Source organism: Pyrgilauda ruficollis, unplaced genomic scaffold (genome assembly GCF_017590135.1).
Source record: "Pyrgilauda ruficollis isolate IOZ18807 unplaced genomic scaffold, ASM1759013v1 scaffold24, whole genome shotgun sequence".
Lineage (NCBI taxonomy): Eukaryota > Metazoa > Chordata > Aves > Passeriformes > Passeridae > Pyrgilauda > Pyrgilauda ruficollis.
This window is the reverse complement of record NW_024523648.1, coordinates 452,858-469,849: the sequence shown is the minus strand read 5'-3', so window position 1 is coordinate 469,849 and position 16,992 is coordinate 452,858. Positions and strand designations below refer to the sequence as shown.

The window sequence follows — 16,992 nt, the reverse complement described above, 5'->3', positions numbered from 1 at the left end:
TGTCCATTCAATTTAAACAAAACATTAAAGAAGCACTGTATCTCAACAAAACAAAAAACTGCTTGCAACTAGACCTCATTTTAAAGTTTTATTTAACCTTATTTATAAAAGGGAAGATTCAGAAGCGTTTAAAAGAATCCTAAGTGGTTTTTTTTTTTAATATGCTAAGATTGTGCAGTATTGTATAAACAGCAACTGTTAATGCTGGCTGCTTGGGAAGAGTGAAAAACTACTCTCAGGCCAGCACTCATGATGAAATTGTTCCCAACACCTCCCAGAACAAGCACTTTTGCTGTCAGAATGCACAAAACGAGTCTAATCAAGTAGGAAGGTGCATTAAGCTTTCAGCATCCCCTAACAAGAATGAAAGCAGTGATTCACAGGCTAAACCACCTTGCCTGCGGGTCTCCATCAGGTGCGGAGGGGCACTTTCAGTTTGGGGCCATTTCAGCCCTTTGGGTTTTTGTTACGCTTTGTTTGGTGGATTTTTATCTTCCTGTTTCTGTGCTGATTGTGCTGGGTGCTGGTGGGGTCCGGGTGCCAGGAGCCCCCCCAGCTCAGGGCACTGGGCCTGGGCAGTGGTGCCAGGCTCTGAGCCCAAGCCTGCAGCCACGGCAGTGACCTCTTGGCCACTGGCAAGGGATATCCGTGCTGGGATTCGGTACCTTGCTGGCTGGGGAGCCCCTGAGCACAGCCGGCTTTGCTGGTGGGCGCTGGGTGCCCCGGATGGGACGGGCTGCCTGCACCGCCCTGAGGGCTGCTGCTGGAGAGGCCACCCGAGAGGGGCTGTGCCGGGAACCAAGCGTGCCTGTCACACGGCCCTGCTGTCAGGAAACCATCCCCTTCCTCTATTTGTAGAATGCTTGGGTGCCCTGAAGTGCTACGAGACAGGACATTTTGCCTGTGCAGCAGCATTGCCGGTGAGAGGGCCCTGTGTGCAGCAGGGGAGGCCATCTTGTGTGGCGGCAGGAGCCTGCAGCAGAGGCCATCTCATGGCTGCCATGCACACGGGACAGCGAGGAGCAGAGTGACACTGCACTGCCAGTGACGGCCCTCACGGCTCAGGGCGAGAGCAGAAAGTGCCCATGGCTCCAGGGGTGCAAGTTGTGTACCCCCACCACAGGATATTCAGAAATAAATGCGTGGCCAGGCTGTCGTACTGCCTAGTACTCTGTGTTTCTGTAATTCTGCTGTGTGATTGATTGCCCAGGGCACTCGGCATACAGTCCAGGAAAACCAAGAAAGACTGGACATGGTGGAGCTGATTCCTTATTACAAGTCGAAGTACATATTATGTTATCAGGAAGCATTTAGTTCCAGTAACTTTTTGCTGGTCATTTGCAAACAAATAAGTACTGTGGTGGGCTGCACAGTGATGAGAAGGTCTTTGCAGCCTTGAGCCAAATGGTGAGGCAGGGGGGATTCTTGTGCAGGCTTTGCCATAGAATTCCAGGAGATTTGAGGCTGGTTGCAGCTTGTAAACTACGAGGATATTCTGAGCTGAACACTGGAATGGAAAAGAAGGGCTAAAAATAAAGAAGCAGGGAAATAGGGAATAGGATTGGAGGGAGCTGCACATACTTGCTAATGAGTGGTCGTTTCCACCGTTATGCAGGAGTTTTGCCTGGCTATCCACCCAGTATTGTATCATATGTAGATTTAGTGAAAAACTTTTTTTTTTTTTTTTTTTTTTAAATTTCTTCCTTTTATTTCACCCTTGGTCATCTTTGGATTTTCATTTTTGCTTAATGCGTAGAGGAAACCAAAAACTCATAAAGAAATTTAATTTCCTTAGTTTAAGGGAAGAATTTGACTTTCTGGGGCCATGAGCTAAATGACAATTTAATTTTATTTTTTTTTCCCAAGCTTTGATTTGCAGCTCCAAAATTTCTGTCCATTTTAGGAGTTGATGTGGAGTCCTGAATGGGTCTGTTCCATAATTTTGCAATCTTTGCCTTTGCCCCAATTTTCAGTATGATCTGCCAGATCTAGTCTTAATACACTAATCCCTTTTGTTCATTTAACAAAGTTCTAAGACAAGTCACAGTCCAAGCACGGGAAGCTTAACAGAATCTGCTCCACAGCTCCAGGCTAGTCTACCCCAACACTAGTGGGATTGCTTGCTGGTAGCTGTGAAGTGAGTTATGTGGTAGAAGTACATGATGGAGCTTTCCTGCTGGTTTGCCCTCTGTCCATGGCTCAAGCCGCTGTGCTGGGTCCCTTTCTTTCCCTCGAGTTTACTCCCGCATTTTAGGGAAGAGACTGACTGAAGTATTTGATTCTTCAGGTTTGACAGTGACTGCTGTGAAGGAATTTGGGGAGTGGAATTTGGAAGCTGGAGCACTGGTGCTTGCAGATGGAGGCCTCTGTTGCATTGATGAGTTCAATAGTATCAAGGAACATGACAGAACCAGTATCCACGAGGCAATGGAGCAACAAACCATCAGTGTTGCAAAGGCAGGGTAAGTGGCATGTTAGCACATGTGAGAAAACAACATGAGATTTTTCTCTTGTACTTACATGTTGGAGGGATGCTGATTAAATATATCTGTTTTCTTCACTGTATGCAACAGTTTTGTTGTCATCAATACTCCTAAACTATACGAGTCAGCATTTCAAAGGACAGTGCACTGGACCAGAGGCTGCAAGCAATCAGAATAAATACATACCCTCTTCACTGCTGGGTTTTTAATCTACTGCTATAGGCTAGGGCACTTTTCTGCTTGGCATCCTTTTTCTTGCCCTTTGCTGCAAGTGGCTGTAATAATCCTATGTGAAATGAGACGTTTTGTGACTTTTTTTGTTGCAACTCAGAGAGTGGAGCTTCATTTTTCCAAAACCACAAAATCACAGAGTCATTAAGTTTGGAAAATACCTCAAAGATCATCAAGCCCAGCCTATGACTGATCACCACCCTGTCAACTAGACCATGGCACTAAGTGCCATGTCTGGTCAATTCTTGAACACCTTCAGGGATGGTGACTCCACCACCTCCCTGGGCAGTCACTTTTTCAGTGAAGAAATTCTTCCTGATGTCCAGCCTGGACCTCTCTTGGCACAGCTTGAGGCTATGTCCTCCTGTCCTGTAAAATCCAGTAATATTGCTTAGTAACCAAAGTACATCAGGAGGTTTCGAGGCTGCTTTATTTTCCAAGAGATTTGCAGGCTGCTGAATTTTATATGTTGGGTGTGGCATAAATATAAACTCCTGCTTACTTTAAATTCCTCCCTTTCTTTTTTCAAAGTTGTGTGTGTTCAAATCTATCCCCCCACTACCCCTGCCCACCACTTGGATTTTTGAGCTCATATTTCAATTTGTCAGTGATATGCAGCTCTTATTCAGGCCCAAATTATTTCCTGGCTGGTATTTCTGAAATCTCTGCTACTCAAAAGGCACCACCCTTTCCACATTCCTTCTTGTCACCTTCCACTCAGCTCTTGCTCCAGTTGCATCTTGACTTCTCTAAGTGATCATATCCTTCCCTTATTCTGAGCATCTCCATCCTCTTCATCAGACAGCAGACAAATAATCACGGAATATTCTGAGTTGAAAGGAACTCACAAGGATCATCAAATCCAATTCTTAAGTGAATGGCCTGTGTGGGGATTAAACCCACAACTTTGGTGTTTTTAGCACCATGCTCTTACAACTGAGCTAATCTCAGGGTCATGTTGCCCTGACCTGGGTAATTACCAGCCTTTGCCAGCTGGGCACAAATACTTGGGATCAATATGGTCCTGTCTCCTTAGTAAGGCAGGGACATATTTCAGCTGAGTTCCTTGTTGCAGTTGTTTGGATTTGATAGACTCAAACACAGTTTGCTAACTTTCACATAGATGCCCACTTTTAAAGACTACATATAATGAGGATTTTTTGAATAGTAACTTAGCACACATAGCTTCAGCACCTTGTTAATTTAGGTCTTATTTTGGTGCATGGGAGAATAAGTTGGTTTTTTTTCCTGCTGGGTATAAGCTAGTGGAAGATCTGTGGTCCTTCCTCTCAGTTACAGAAGAACTTTGGATGTGAGGCAGCAGTTACTCGGGAGCTGACTAGAAATAGCTCACTGACAAACCAAAGTTAGAATGCTTCTGCTGCTGCCTTATCCAAAAGGAGTGCATTTGGACTACTAGAGCAAAAATAATCTCTCACCACATCTACAAGCACATGCTAGGACATAATGGTTAAGAGTAGAAAATGGCTGTTTCAGTTGGTATGGCTGCCATCACTGCTAACTTGCGTTCATATTCTTATTTATACACAGGAATAAAACATACATTCATGTCACATTTTATTTTGCTCTCTTAAAATATGAATTAAGCAAAAGTGTTGCTTTCCAGCATTCAAAAGTGTTTGTATATTGTACAATCCTGCAATGTAATATTTATTTCTGAAAAGTAGTGTTGGTTTTCACTATTTAAGGATCTAGCTATATACAGAGATTATTTTGTGGCAATGTTGGTTGGTGCCTTTTGGTATCCAGATCACTGTCTGTCTAGTTGCTGTTATCTGACTGAAGAATGCTGTACATATAATAAATATGAATACAATAATTGTGTACATTATTTAGCTGTTATGGTTTTTCTAGATAAGATGTGCTCTTTATAGGATAAAACCACAAAAGTTTTTAAACACTTTGAAATCCTTTCTCCTATCCAATTTAATTCAACCATAATGTTCTCCATACCTTTCTCTAGCTTGGTGTGCAAGCTTAGCACGAGGACAACTATCCTGGCAGCAACAAACCCTAAAGGCCATTATGACCCCAATGAGTCTGTCTCTGTCAACATAGCTCTTGGCAGTCCCCTGCTGAGCAGATTTGATCTGGTTTTGGTATTGTTAGATACAAAGAATGAGGAATGGGACCACATAATTTCATCCTTCATCTTGCAAAATAAAGGTAAGAGGAGTCTTTCTAAATCATAAGGTGTTTTGTTGGGTTGGGGTTTTTTGAGGGTGGGAGTTTTTTTGTTGGTTGGTTTCTGTTTTTGTTGCTTGTTTGTTTGGAGTTTTTTTTTTTTTTGGTCTGTGGGGTTTCTTTCTTTATTTTCATCCATTTTTTAGTTTGCTATTCTTGAATCTTTCAAATGAATCAGTGTTTGCATTTTTGTCATGGTGGTTTTCTGCTGTATGGTTGTTCTTCAAGTAGATCACTAATTAATTAAGAGGGGTGAGCTGAGAACCCTCTACTTTTACTCTGGGATCATTTGTAAGAGATTTCAGCCCAGGCTGCTCAGTAAGTGGATTGTTTCCATCTCACACCTTTACAGTGTTTGATCTGCAGATCCTATATGCCTTGCTGTTGTACTTGCTGTTAATTAGAAACTTAATTCAGGCAGAACAGATCAGAGATGCATGTGCTGCAGGACTCAAAGAATGAGCAATAGCATTCCCCATGTGGAACTTTGTGCTCTGGAATGAGGGAAGGCAGTGTGATTTGATTTTGAGCAGCCCCTTCCCCATCCACATCATGGAACATGGCTTCGATCCCCTTTACAGAAGAAGTGGTTAGAGGGAATTTCTTCAGCTAGCTTCCTTTCCTTTCGAAAATATTTCCCTACAAAAAATGTTCAGAATATGGCAGGTAGCTCTTGGCTCCAACAGAGCAGGTAAAACAGCCAGAGGAAGTGCATACATTTGTGTAGCATCTTTCATTTTAGGGAGTTCCTGAGCACTTGGCACTGCCTGTACCATCTGGTGGGTAGTGAGGCCCACAGCAGTTCTCTGGAAATTACTGGTGGCTTTACCGTGGATTTTGATAGTGGAGGGATGGGATGGTGTGTAAAATTCTGCACTGGAATTTAACCAAGGCCTTGAGGACTAGTGTACAAACAGCCAGTGTGCCCCAAAAGTACAGTAATGTGTCTTTCATAGTCAACTGTCTATTTAGCAGGCGTTCTTAGGAAGAAGCTTGGTGTCTGTTGTTATAGAATTACTGACAGGGGTGTTGTAATGCAGGCTGCCCAAGCCAATCAGAAAAGCTCTGGAGCATGGAAAGGATGAAGACCTACTTCTGCCTTATAAAAAGCATACAGCCAAAATTGTCTGATGAGAGCAACCTGATCCTTGTTCGCTACTATCAGATGCAGCGTCAGAGTGACTGCAGGAACGCTGCCCGCACCACCATCCGCCTGCTGGAGAGCCTGATACGCCTTGCAGAAGGTAAGGCCTTGGCATTTTTATTTTTAGGCTAACAATTAACCTTTATGAAAGGAATAGAACATTATAATTATAGTGTAAGCAGAGTAGCAGCTTTTTTGTGGAAGTGGGGATAGGTGATTCTTGTATGATCTTGTTTTGTCCTCCTCATCTAAAGAGCCTCGGGATTGGAGATTTTGAGTGTGAGAAAGGGTGTTACATTTAGACTATCAAAACCATTTTTAATTTTGATATTCTCATGTATTCAATAAATATTAAAACCTCTGGAAAAAGTCACATTCAAGAGAAAAATCTCAGAAATTATGTTTCTTTATAGGAGACAATCTCAGGATTTGCTTGGCTTCATTTGAGTCAAATATTTGCTTCTACTCTGAAATTAATATAACAAAATAAGGGTATTTTTTAAGTATTAATAATACTAAAATTAATATCACATAAAATATAACATATTTTTTGTTTCTTGAAGTATTAGTAGTCAAGCCCATATTTTGCCATACAACTCAAAAATTTCCAACTCTGAGTTCAAGTCATATTTCATTTATAAGAAAGGACTCAAAGGAAGCAGTAAGTCTCTGCTTATTTTATTTTATAAAATGGTTTCATTTTCTAAAATGGCATATCAAATATTTTCAGGGTGAATTTAAAATAATGTACTTTATTTTGTATAGCAAGCATAAATGGCAGTGTAGCACCTCCTACTTTAGATGTTTGTGTTTTGTTCTCTATTTTGAGGGAAAGACCTTCTCCATTTAAGTGAAAGACATTCCTAACTTTTCAAGATTCACATGTAATTTTCCCATTCAGTGTTTCTTCCCTTCTTATCAGTTCATCAGACTGGGGCTTTTAGTAGGACTTTGTTCTTTCAAAGTATTATTTGGATGGTATTAACGAACCTGTCTTTCTATTGCTGAATAAGAACCGACTGTTCTTCCATGGCCAGTTAGGAAAAAGGCTTCATGTGGTAAATTATTTGCATTATATCTATTTACAAAAATCACTTTTATTATGCTGGCTGATGAAAGAGAGGGAAGAAAGAAAATAAAGCTATTGTAGAGAAAAGCATTTTAAATAATACCAAATCTCTGACACAGACCAGGCAGAGAAATACATTTTTTTCTGACCTGTGATGAAAATTAGACCTTATTTTTTACTCTGTGGTGATGACATGTGCCTACGTAGATAAGGATATTTCATATCGCACTATTTGATGTGATATCCAGCACTTTACATTTTTTAACTGCAGAATTTTAAGCATCTTTATTCTGTCACTGTAACTGCAATTTGAAAATACACCCTGTTGTTCACTAGAAAAACTAATCCTTCCGGTTTCTGTTGAAATTGACATTGAAATCAAAATCATTGTATTTATTTTTAAGTTATGCCCATACATGGATTTTTGAGGGCTGAAGAGATTTGAAGAAATATCTTGTTCCTTCTAGTAAAAATACAAAAAAATTGTTTTTTGACTTTGGTAACACTTGCACCCATTTATTTTTGATAGCTCATGCCCGGTTGATGTTTAGGGATACTGTGACTTTGGAAGATGCTGTAACTGTAGTGTCAGTGATGGAATCTTCTATGCAGGTAAGGTTTCTTGCAGACATTGCCATTGCTGCAATACCACATTTAAGGGACTCAGTTTTGCATGTAGACATGTGCCAGCTCCCTTCTTCTCTTTGGAAAGGATTCTATGGATTCATGCAAAGTAGGCAATCAGAGACTTTGACAAGTCTTTTCTAGTCCATCTTGATTGTTAAAATCCTTAAAAAGAGATTATACTGAAAAAATCTGGATTAGGATAAAGGCCTACTACCTTTTTATACACTATGCAGTCTAAGTAAAGTTTTGGCATACTGTTGGCTTAGGTAGTCTACATTTTCAAGACATTTTGAGGCAGGTTTTTCTTTCATGATGTTGTATAGTCACTCATTAATTAGGTATGAGAGAACCAAATAATTCTTTGGAGCAAGTTCAAACAGTTTCCTAGACCTACAATTTATTTTGCCATTAAATAATTTTAAACTATGTTGGTAGTAATAGTAAAACTCAGAATATTTAGAAGACAAATTTCATTCTTAGAAACCTTAAAATTCCAAAACTTTGGTTGGTCTGGAAATCATGCATTCCAATTATCACATGGATTTACATAATGTTTCTATGCAAAAAAGCATTGAAAAAATGTGAAGGGTTAGATTTTAGTTTACTGTTATATTATTATTAGGATGTTGAAAAAGCAGCACATTTAGAATTAGTAAAATAAATGTGAATCTGAAGGAGGGTTTTTTTAGTAGAAATGTGGAAAATAATATAGACACACTTCAGACAGATTTTTAAGATAAATAAATCTTCAGGCTTTGGAGAAGGAAAAAAATTACCATAAGCAGATTATCCAAAGTTTTATGCATGGGGTTTTTAGCACATCTGAAATGTTTGGGTTTGGCTCTCTCAGTGACGGTGTACTCTGCTACTCAGCTGACTGGCCTGATCCAAAATGGCATTTCCTATGTTGCTGTGTAGGTTGATTTAAATAGTTTCAAATAAAAACAGTTTTACAGAGCACCTATTAGTTCAATAGGCCTGAAAGGCCTTTGTGGAAGTAGATATGCTCCTTTTTTTGGAGTCAAAGCTCTTCAGAATAGATGCACAAAGTCACATATGGCAGGTAGGCACTTGTGGTGTCCCTTGTCCTTTCAGTGAGGGTTGAGAGACTAATTGCAGTTTGTGCCACAGATAATCTATTGCACAACGTTGCAAATGGAATTTATCTCAAAATTACTACAGGGCCTGACCTTATTAAGTAGGAAAATTATTTCACTGTCTGCTGCACTTCATCTTGCACTGTTTTGAAGAACTCAGCTTTCCAATGACAGCACTGCATCAAAGTTAAAATATGAAGCTGTTGAAACTGCAGAAGATACCACATTAGTCTTCATTAGCTGTAATTAAACCTATAATTAACTAGATGGAAAATTGATGGGACAGTGGTTTCAAATTAATATGGTTTTGAATATAAGAATTCTGAAATACTGATTTTTTTTTTCTTTTTGTAACATCAAAAAGTGAAACCTATGTATATAATAATAATAACAAATGTATCCCCTGTGTGTCTCTCTCTACCTGATCAGCACAAGTAAATGTAAAAGAATTGTATTAACTGTGGGTCACCATTTCATTTTTATATTGTCCTGCACTCAAGGGCTGCAGGTTGACGTGGCCAGGGTCAACCCACTACACTGTGTAACAAGTTTTTGTCTAATAAGTGTCGGTGAGAAATTTGCCTGAATTATGACTGCAGAAGATTACCTGGGGGTACTTGGTATGCTTGCCATCTTTGCTCCACTCTCAGCTTCATATGAGCAAGTAGGCAAACATGTTCATTTTTGCTAGGAAAATGCAAATTTGAGCTTTGCTATTTAAGGTCAGATTTTACTTTCCTCCTGATAAGTATAAATAATCACTCAAGTAGTTTATTTTTGAAGGAAGTGGTTTATTTGTTTTATTAAAAAAAGATAGAAATAGCATGCAAAAGTTTATTTTCAGAAACAGATTACTTCTCTAAAAAAAAAGAACCCACAACATTTTGTACAGATACATCCTATGTTTGCTGATTAATTGTCAGTCTCTAGAATGAAGTTGTAAATGAGGAAGTGCCAGTATTATTCTGGAAGGACTGGCTGCCACCTTTTAGCTCAGCAAACTCCCTCTTTGACGCTGTCTTTGCAACTTCTACAACATGTTTTGCCAGTATAAAATTGAAGTTCACAGTTCTTCTGTGACTGGGTATTCCTTGTGAGCTCTCTTGGGAAGGAAGACTATCACATTTTCATCATCAACCAACTTCACTGGAGTTTTTGTTTCGTTTGGCCCTCTAATTCACCTTTATATTTCTCTTTCCTATTTTGTTTTTGTGAGCATGTTCCAACCCCCCTGGCTTGATCTTTTCTTTGCATCATTTTCTCTTGCTAGCATCATCTCCCTCCTTCTCTTGGTCATGTTTCCATCCTTGGTTTATTCTCTTTCCAATCCCTCTCCTTTTACTCCTTTTTATAATTTGTCTTTCCATCCCTAGGCATTTTACACCTTTCCTTTCCACTAACTTTTCCCATAATACTTTCTCTGTTTAAGATCCTCTGCCCTCAGTTTGCAGTGGTTTTGTCATATGGTTTCCTTCCTCTACTCAAAATGATATCTCAGAATCTCAGAGGGGCAAGTATCTCAGAGACATGAGCTGCAGCACAGGAATTAAACTTCACAAATGTCTTAAATTCACTTAGAATTTCACATGCACATGCAGTATTTAAAAGAAGCTCCTTGTGATGGCCAAGCAAAGGACTGAAATGCCAGTGAGGGCAAGACATTATTGTAGCCCATGGCTGTATATCTCAGGATATACAACCACATAGTCCTCTTTTTTTTTTCTCTGGGTCCTTAGGTCACATGTTGACAGTACTCAGTTTGAAAGCAACTATCTTTTGTCAGCATTTTGCTCAATATTTTGTTTATTACCTGCTGTTGTAAAGGTAATATTCTCAATTTCTTAACGTATTTTTCTTTGGAATTCATCTCCAGTGGCCTTGAATATTTCAGAAATACCAATTCACCTATCTTAACACAGTCCTTGCGAAGTGATGAGATGGTGCTACTTGTCTGATCTGGAGCTGAATTATGTACAGTCCAGAAGAAATTGTCCTCTAGATCATACCCCTGAGAGACGGTTGGGACCCCAGTTTCAGAGTAGTGGCACTTTGAGTGTTTGAGCATGTTTCCTGTTGTCCGCAGTTTCCTTCTGTGCACATACCACATCAGGATCTCACTTAGAGATTTATTTTCTTTCTTTTCTTCACTGGCTCTTTCTGAATCACAAGAACTGGAACATGGCATCAGAGGTGGAATCTGGTCCTCCTTGTCTGCTTTTTATTGTTCTAACCAAGAGCCTGAGTCCCTGCCTCATTCCCTATGAACCTTCCTGAAGAAAATACAGCAGAGGGGTTCTGCTTTAGCCTTTTCCATGCCAAGAGACTGGTGCTTCTATGTGGAACAAATGTATCATGTTTCTGAAGTGATGGCTGAAAAAACCCCCCAAGTGGTAACTTCAGTGGGATGCATTAAAGGTTGCATGGACAGCCTTAATTTTAGCATGTTGTAGTTTTAGAGAGCTTTAATTAGCCACAGAGTAATGGTTTTCAGTGTAATTTTTTTAATGTAATATTTTAACATTGCAAAATGGAAGAACTGGAAATTACCACAATTGAAGATGTGTAATCCATGTGATGCCATAGGTAGCAATTTCTGGATCTAGAGACTTCAATGACTTTTGCTGTTGTGCCCATGGCACTTGATACACATCTTGTTCATTAGTTGTACTGAGCTTCTACGTTAGACAGGAATGGTCAGTGTTAACTAATCTGTGGCAAAATAGAGGGTTTGTGGTGTGAGGTGTTTCTTTCCAAAGAACAATTAACTACAGAGCTATTCTAGATTATTTGTTGTGGAACAAATCACTGTGCAGATGCTCTGTTCCCAATAAAAACAAACTTCATTTTTACAAGGTACAGCAAAAATTGTCCCACATTAAAATCACTTACAATTCACTGGAATTATTCACAAGTAGTAAGTTCTTCTTAAAATGCTATTCAGAAATATTTCTGCCCAATAATTTACCCTGTGTTGATAAGTCTTAATATCCAGGTCTTTTCCTTTAAGAAATTAGGCAAAGCTAATGAAAACTTCTAGCAGTCAGAACTTCTTCAGTTAAAAAAAATCCTCTCGTGAGCACAATTTTTACAACATATTTGGAAAATATATTCATTCTTACTTTTAATTTTCAGTCATGATGTTCTCAAGCTTTAGGTGGATGTCCCATTCTGTATTTCAATAAAAATAAACAGGTATGAGTTAACTGCAGTCTTGATCATGTAATTGCTTTATGTTTATGAGCAATTTTGACCATGTGAGCAGATCTAATAGAATTATTTGTACAGATACAGTTAGCAAATATTTGCTGCCTTCAGCTTTAAAATATCTAAGGGAGAATTTCAGATAACATGTCTCTGTTGTTTAAATTTGGTGCTTTATAATAAAGGTAGTTTCCTATTTTTATTTTTTTTATCTCCTTGGTGCCATAGGGGGGTGCACTTCTTGGAGGCATCAATGCCTTACACACTTCATTTCCAGAAAATCCAATGGAGCAATACCGAACACAGTGTGAAGTCATATTGGAGCGGCTGGAGCTGAAAGATCTTCTGCACAAAGAGCTACAAAGACTTGACAGGTTGTAATACACAAAGTAACAAACTAATTCAGAAGGGAAACAGAATTTGTTTCACAATAATATCTACAAGGGACTCCTTCTTTAGAGGATGTGGATAATCAGGGAGATGGTTTTAAAGTAGCACTCAGAGATCACTTTTGCCTCTGGGTTATAGAATTTACAAATATTTTAATGAGTTCCCAACTCATATCTTAACATTATACTCAGATAAGTTTCAAATGTGCTTCTTAGAGTCAAAATACTAGGTTCTGTAGCTGAGCAAATAATTTTATATAACTTTTTGCTACTTGTTTGGTAAAATACAGCAGATTTGCTTCATGATTTTTTAAGCCACCTTTTGTATTGGGCTTGTCAGAATCCTTCTCTTTCTGTTAATAGAAAATGTAAGCCTGAATCAAAGTTCTGTTCTTTTGGGTGTTTTTTCTTTTTTACATGCTGGAATTTTCACTGTTACATCTCTAGTTTTCAGCTCACTGCAATAACCTTTGGGAAAGATATTTGTTGTTATTAAAAGGAAACTTTTAATGAAAACTTTTAGCTTTTAACCTGAGAGAAAAACCCTAGAATTGGAAGGAAATAAACTAAAAAAAAAAAAACCAAACCAAACCAAACAAACAAAAAACAAACAAACAAACAAACAAACAGAAAAAAAAACCAAAAAAACAAACCACAAAAAAACCCAAAAAAAACCCCAAAAACTCCCCACATTTTCTTCCTGAAATGAGATTAGGCTTTAAAGAAACTTGTTTTTTCTTACCATTAAAGGAAGATAAAATATTAATTTTGTTGAAATTAATGGAAACAGCTGGGAGAATTCACTTTTCCTTTGAATATTTTTGAAACTTATTTTGTAACTTATAGTAATGATATGTTAAATAACCACAGAGTCAACAGAAACACATGAAAGTGAGATATCTTCAACAGACATACAAAAGTTGGTTTTAAAACAGAGGTAATTCATAGAGGTCATAGAAATGCAGGATGGGATGGGAGATCAAATACAAAGAGAGGATCAAGGCTGCATTTGACCTTCCTGGCAGGAGCTCACATTATCTGCTCTGAAGCCTTCTAATGATGAGGATTTTGTGTTGCCATTCTGTAGTCTCTACCATGATTGCTCCACCCAATGCCCATAAAGGTTTTCCCAATATCCCACCAAATGGCCTCTGCTGCAAATTAAGCTGATTTCTTCTTCCCTCTCTTAAGCAGCCTAGGGAATGCTAAATGCATGTCCTCTTTAAAACAACCCATTCTCTTTTGCAAGACTTGCTCCACGCATTCCCCCCAAACTGTATTTCAATAAAACTAGCATGTATCATGTATCTCATCCCTTCCTGATGAGTCATATAATTTCTACCACCTTCCATTTAAAAATTTAAGAATATACATGTTAGTAAACAATTACAGTAATTATTCTAAACATGTTTATACATGTCTGTATAGTGTTGTATCTCTCCCAGGGCAGAGAAGCTGTTTAGCAAAAACCAGATTGCTGTCTGCTTTGGAAAATACATGTTTAGGTACAATAGAACATCAGCTATTCTGAGATTGGAGGGAACTCTCACTCAAGCACCTCTAGTTTTGGAAGGCCCTGATAATACTGATAGCCAAAGACAGTGATAATTAAGATTTGTAAGTGATTTGAGGTGCTTTCATTCTATCATGTTTTTGACGTGTTGAGTGTAGTGATTGTGAGGGAAATCCAAAAACAACCACTGTTCCAAGTAATACCCAGGTTTTCCATTCCAGTAACTCATGTGAGACTTTACCTGTCTCAGGATAAGATTTAATTAGGTTCCTGTTCTAGAAGGTAGACTTACAGAATGTGTGAAACCTGTATGGGATTCTAGCAATGATTGTAAGTAGTGCAAAGCTATTTGTTTCATTTTTATTTTTTTCTGTTTGGTTTCCCAAGGAAATGCAGTTTAGGTGGTTTCTTTCTCTTTCCATCTGCCTGCCTTCTACTGGGGACACTAAATTCTGCCACTTACTGTCAAAGGTGCTGAAAGATCACAGACTGCAACACCAGCTTTCAGAGCTGTATGTGAAACTTAATAATATACTTTCGTGACCTACATTATTTGTAGCTTTCCACCAGTCATGCATATTGCGTATCACTAATGCAATGAGGAAAGAAAAAGGAAGAAAATTTATTTACTATTGTGTTTTTTTCCAATGTGTAGATTGCAAATGGAAAATTCATGCCAGCAGCATCCTGAAGAAACAAATTCCAATCCCACCATAAGGTGCTCAAATGACGATGCCTTTGGGCAGTCAAAGCAAAGGTCTCAGTCAGAACCTTCAAATCAAGAAGGGGATAACTCTGGGCCACAGACACCTTTGCTTGAAGGCAGCTGTGAAGAGAATATTCATCTAGAACCCTTGTGCAACCCAGCACATGGTAATAACAGAAATGCAAGCAGCCTGGCATGGTTTGACAGCATGGAAGAGAGCAGCATTGATGCTGAAGAAAATTCTCAGAGGAAGTCTCATGTGCCCAAGATATCTCCAAATAATTTGGCTTCAAAAACTTCAGGTTCTGAAGACAGCTCTGCTTCAATACCAAGGAAGCAAAATGGAATAAGAGAGTCACCAGCATCTGTGGATCTGCATGCTCCTCTGAAACAAAAGGACAAAGTTTCCAAGTTAAGGAGGAAAAGGACTGAAGAACACAACTGTTCTTCTTCAGATGACAGTATTACAGACCCAGCACCAAGTGCTAGTGTGCAGGATTCAGTTATTAGACAACATGCTTCTAGAAGCTGGAAGAGGCTGCACAGGGAGAAGTCATATGGATTCTTTACAAGTACACAGGACCCCGAGGCAAAGGCCCTTCCTTCAGTATTACCTGCCTCTGGCCTGCCAGATCTCTCAAGTGATGCAGATTCTGTGCTAGGAGAAGAGAACAGCATAGCAGTAGCAGCAAAAAGTACAGCAGTTTCCATAAAAAAAAGAAGTAAAGATCAAGTAGTGAAGGAAACAAAGGTAGTGAGTTCCCATGAGCAAGGAAGTGAAAGTCCCCCAGCTGCTAAACTAGCTAAATTTTCTTTCAGACCAAGGACAAAGCTTGGTCATTCTCCAGAGAAGACAAATGAAGAATTTTCTCATTTTCCAAGTGAAACTATTTTTAAGCCAGGAGAGCAGCTCCAGGGAGAGCAGCTTCCAGAAGAATGCTGCCCACCTGAGAAAAGCAAGATGACATTGACTCGCTTAGGAAAATGTAGTTTGGAAAAAAGATCAATTGATAATAAAGGGGAAGAAGAGCAGCAGAGTCGGGCCTTAGGGAAAGAGATCAGAGAAAGTGAAGCAATACGCTCTGATGTCAGTTTTGGTGCTGTGTCACCTCCACCCACTGAGAAGAAAAGGGAGGCAGAGGAAAAACTGGGTGGTCCAAGCACAGGGAAGGTGCGCTCCAGCACATTAGCTAAGCTGTCCACATTCTCCTTTGTATCACGTCCTGAGGCAAAATCAGAAACCTCACCTGCCATTAAGAAAGACGCCAGCAAGGAAAGCCACAGCCCATCGCTGCAGGTGCACGTGAGCAATCCTAGCAAAAGGAGGAGTTTTGCATTTGGAAATTCTAGTACAGCCAGCGTGGTCACAAAAACATCTCTCTTCTCCATAGCAGAGCTGGATGATGCTACATTAGATTTTGATTGGGATAAAGAGGTTAGGAAAAATCCAAGTACGTAAAATTTCTATGCTCCCAATTATTTAACATGCAATTCTTAATCTTCACCCTTCTATCATTTGTATCCATGGCTTTCAAAACATTTCATAGAATGATCCTGGACCTGTGAACATCTTTCTTTAAGGGCTATATACTTTACATAAGCAAGAACTTCTTGTGCTGCAGGCCTGATTTGGATTTTAGTTTTCTAAACTCTTCCCAAGACTGTTTATCTCAGTTCATTGTTTTGATTGAACTGATGAACCCTAAAGACTTGAATAGCTATGTTGGTGTGTTCAGAGTGAATGATCTTGCAGAAAAGCACTCTTAATTGACTTTGTCCTTTATTTCATGTAACACTCAGAACTACACATTATTCAGCTTGTCCTTCCAAGTGACTGTGCCACTTAGAAAAATGATGGCGCTCAAGCTATGTCATTATATTTTGTTCATCTGTATGTGCAATTTGTCTCAGCATAGTTACCAATATTGTGATCTATCATCATGCTATGGTAAATGTTTCTGTATTATGAATATCATGACAACTTTGCTTCATCTTTGATTTGTCACACAGCTGATGTTGAAAACACAGATTGAGAGCTTTTTTTTCTGTTTTTTACTTTTGGTTTTAAATACACTGGTTCAGATATCTGTGTCTGTATTCTGGGTTATTTTATCAAAGTCCAACTCTGTAATAAACACACAGTTCCCCTCTGCAGAGACAATGAATTTCAGGTGATTGAATGGGAGTTGTCAGTAACCAGGGTAACTTCAATGCAGGCATTAAGCCCTGGAAGATAAACTACACTTCAAACCTAGCAGCACAGTGAAGAGCTTCCCTAGTGTAGCTGGGTTCTGAGCCAGATAATGTTTACTTGGATATTTTAATTA

At 39.0% G+C, this 16,992-nt stretch overlaps 1 protein-coding gene across 1 annotated transcript in view; it reads left to right on the top strand.

Annotated features, from left to right (window-relative positions):
* MCM9 (minichromosome maintenance 9 homologous recombination repair factor) overlaps positions 1-16,722 on the top strand; it is a 48,220-nt gene extending 31,498 nt beyond the window's left edge. Inside the window, exons 7-12 of the mRNA XM_041469956.1 lie at positions 2,288-2,462; positions 4,699-4,901; positions 5,960-6,163; positions 7,662-7,744; positions 12,286-12,431; positions 14,615-16,722. Of these exons, the coding sequence (XP_041325890.1) occupies positions 2,288-2,462; positions 4,699-4,901; positions 5,960-6,163; positions 7,662-7,744; positions 12,286-12,431; positions 14,615-16,124 (2,321 nt within the window). The 3' untranslated portion in view covers positions 16,125-16,722. The remainder of the gene's footprint in view (positions 1-2,287; positions 2,463-4,698; positions 4,902-5,959; positions 6,164-7,661; positions 7,745-12,285; positions 12,432-14,614) is intronic.
* Positions 16,723-16,992: the final 270 nt, after the last annotated feature.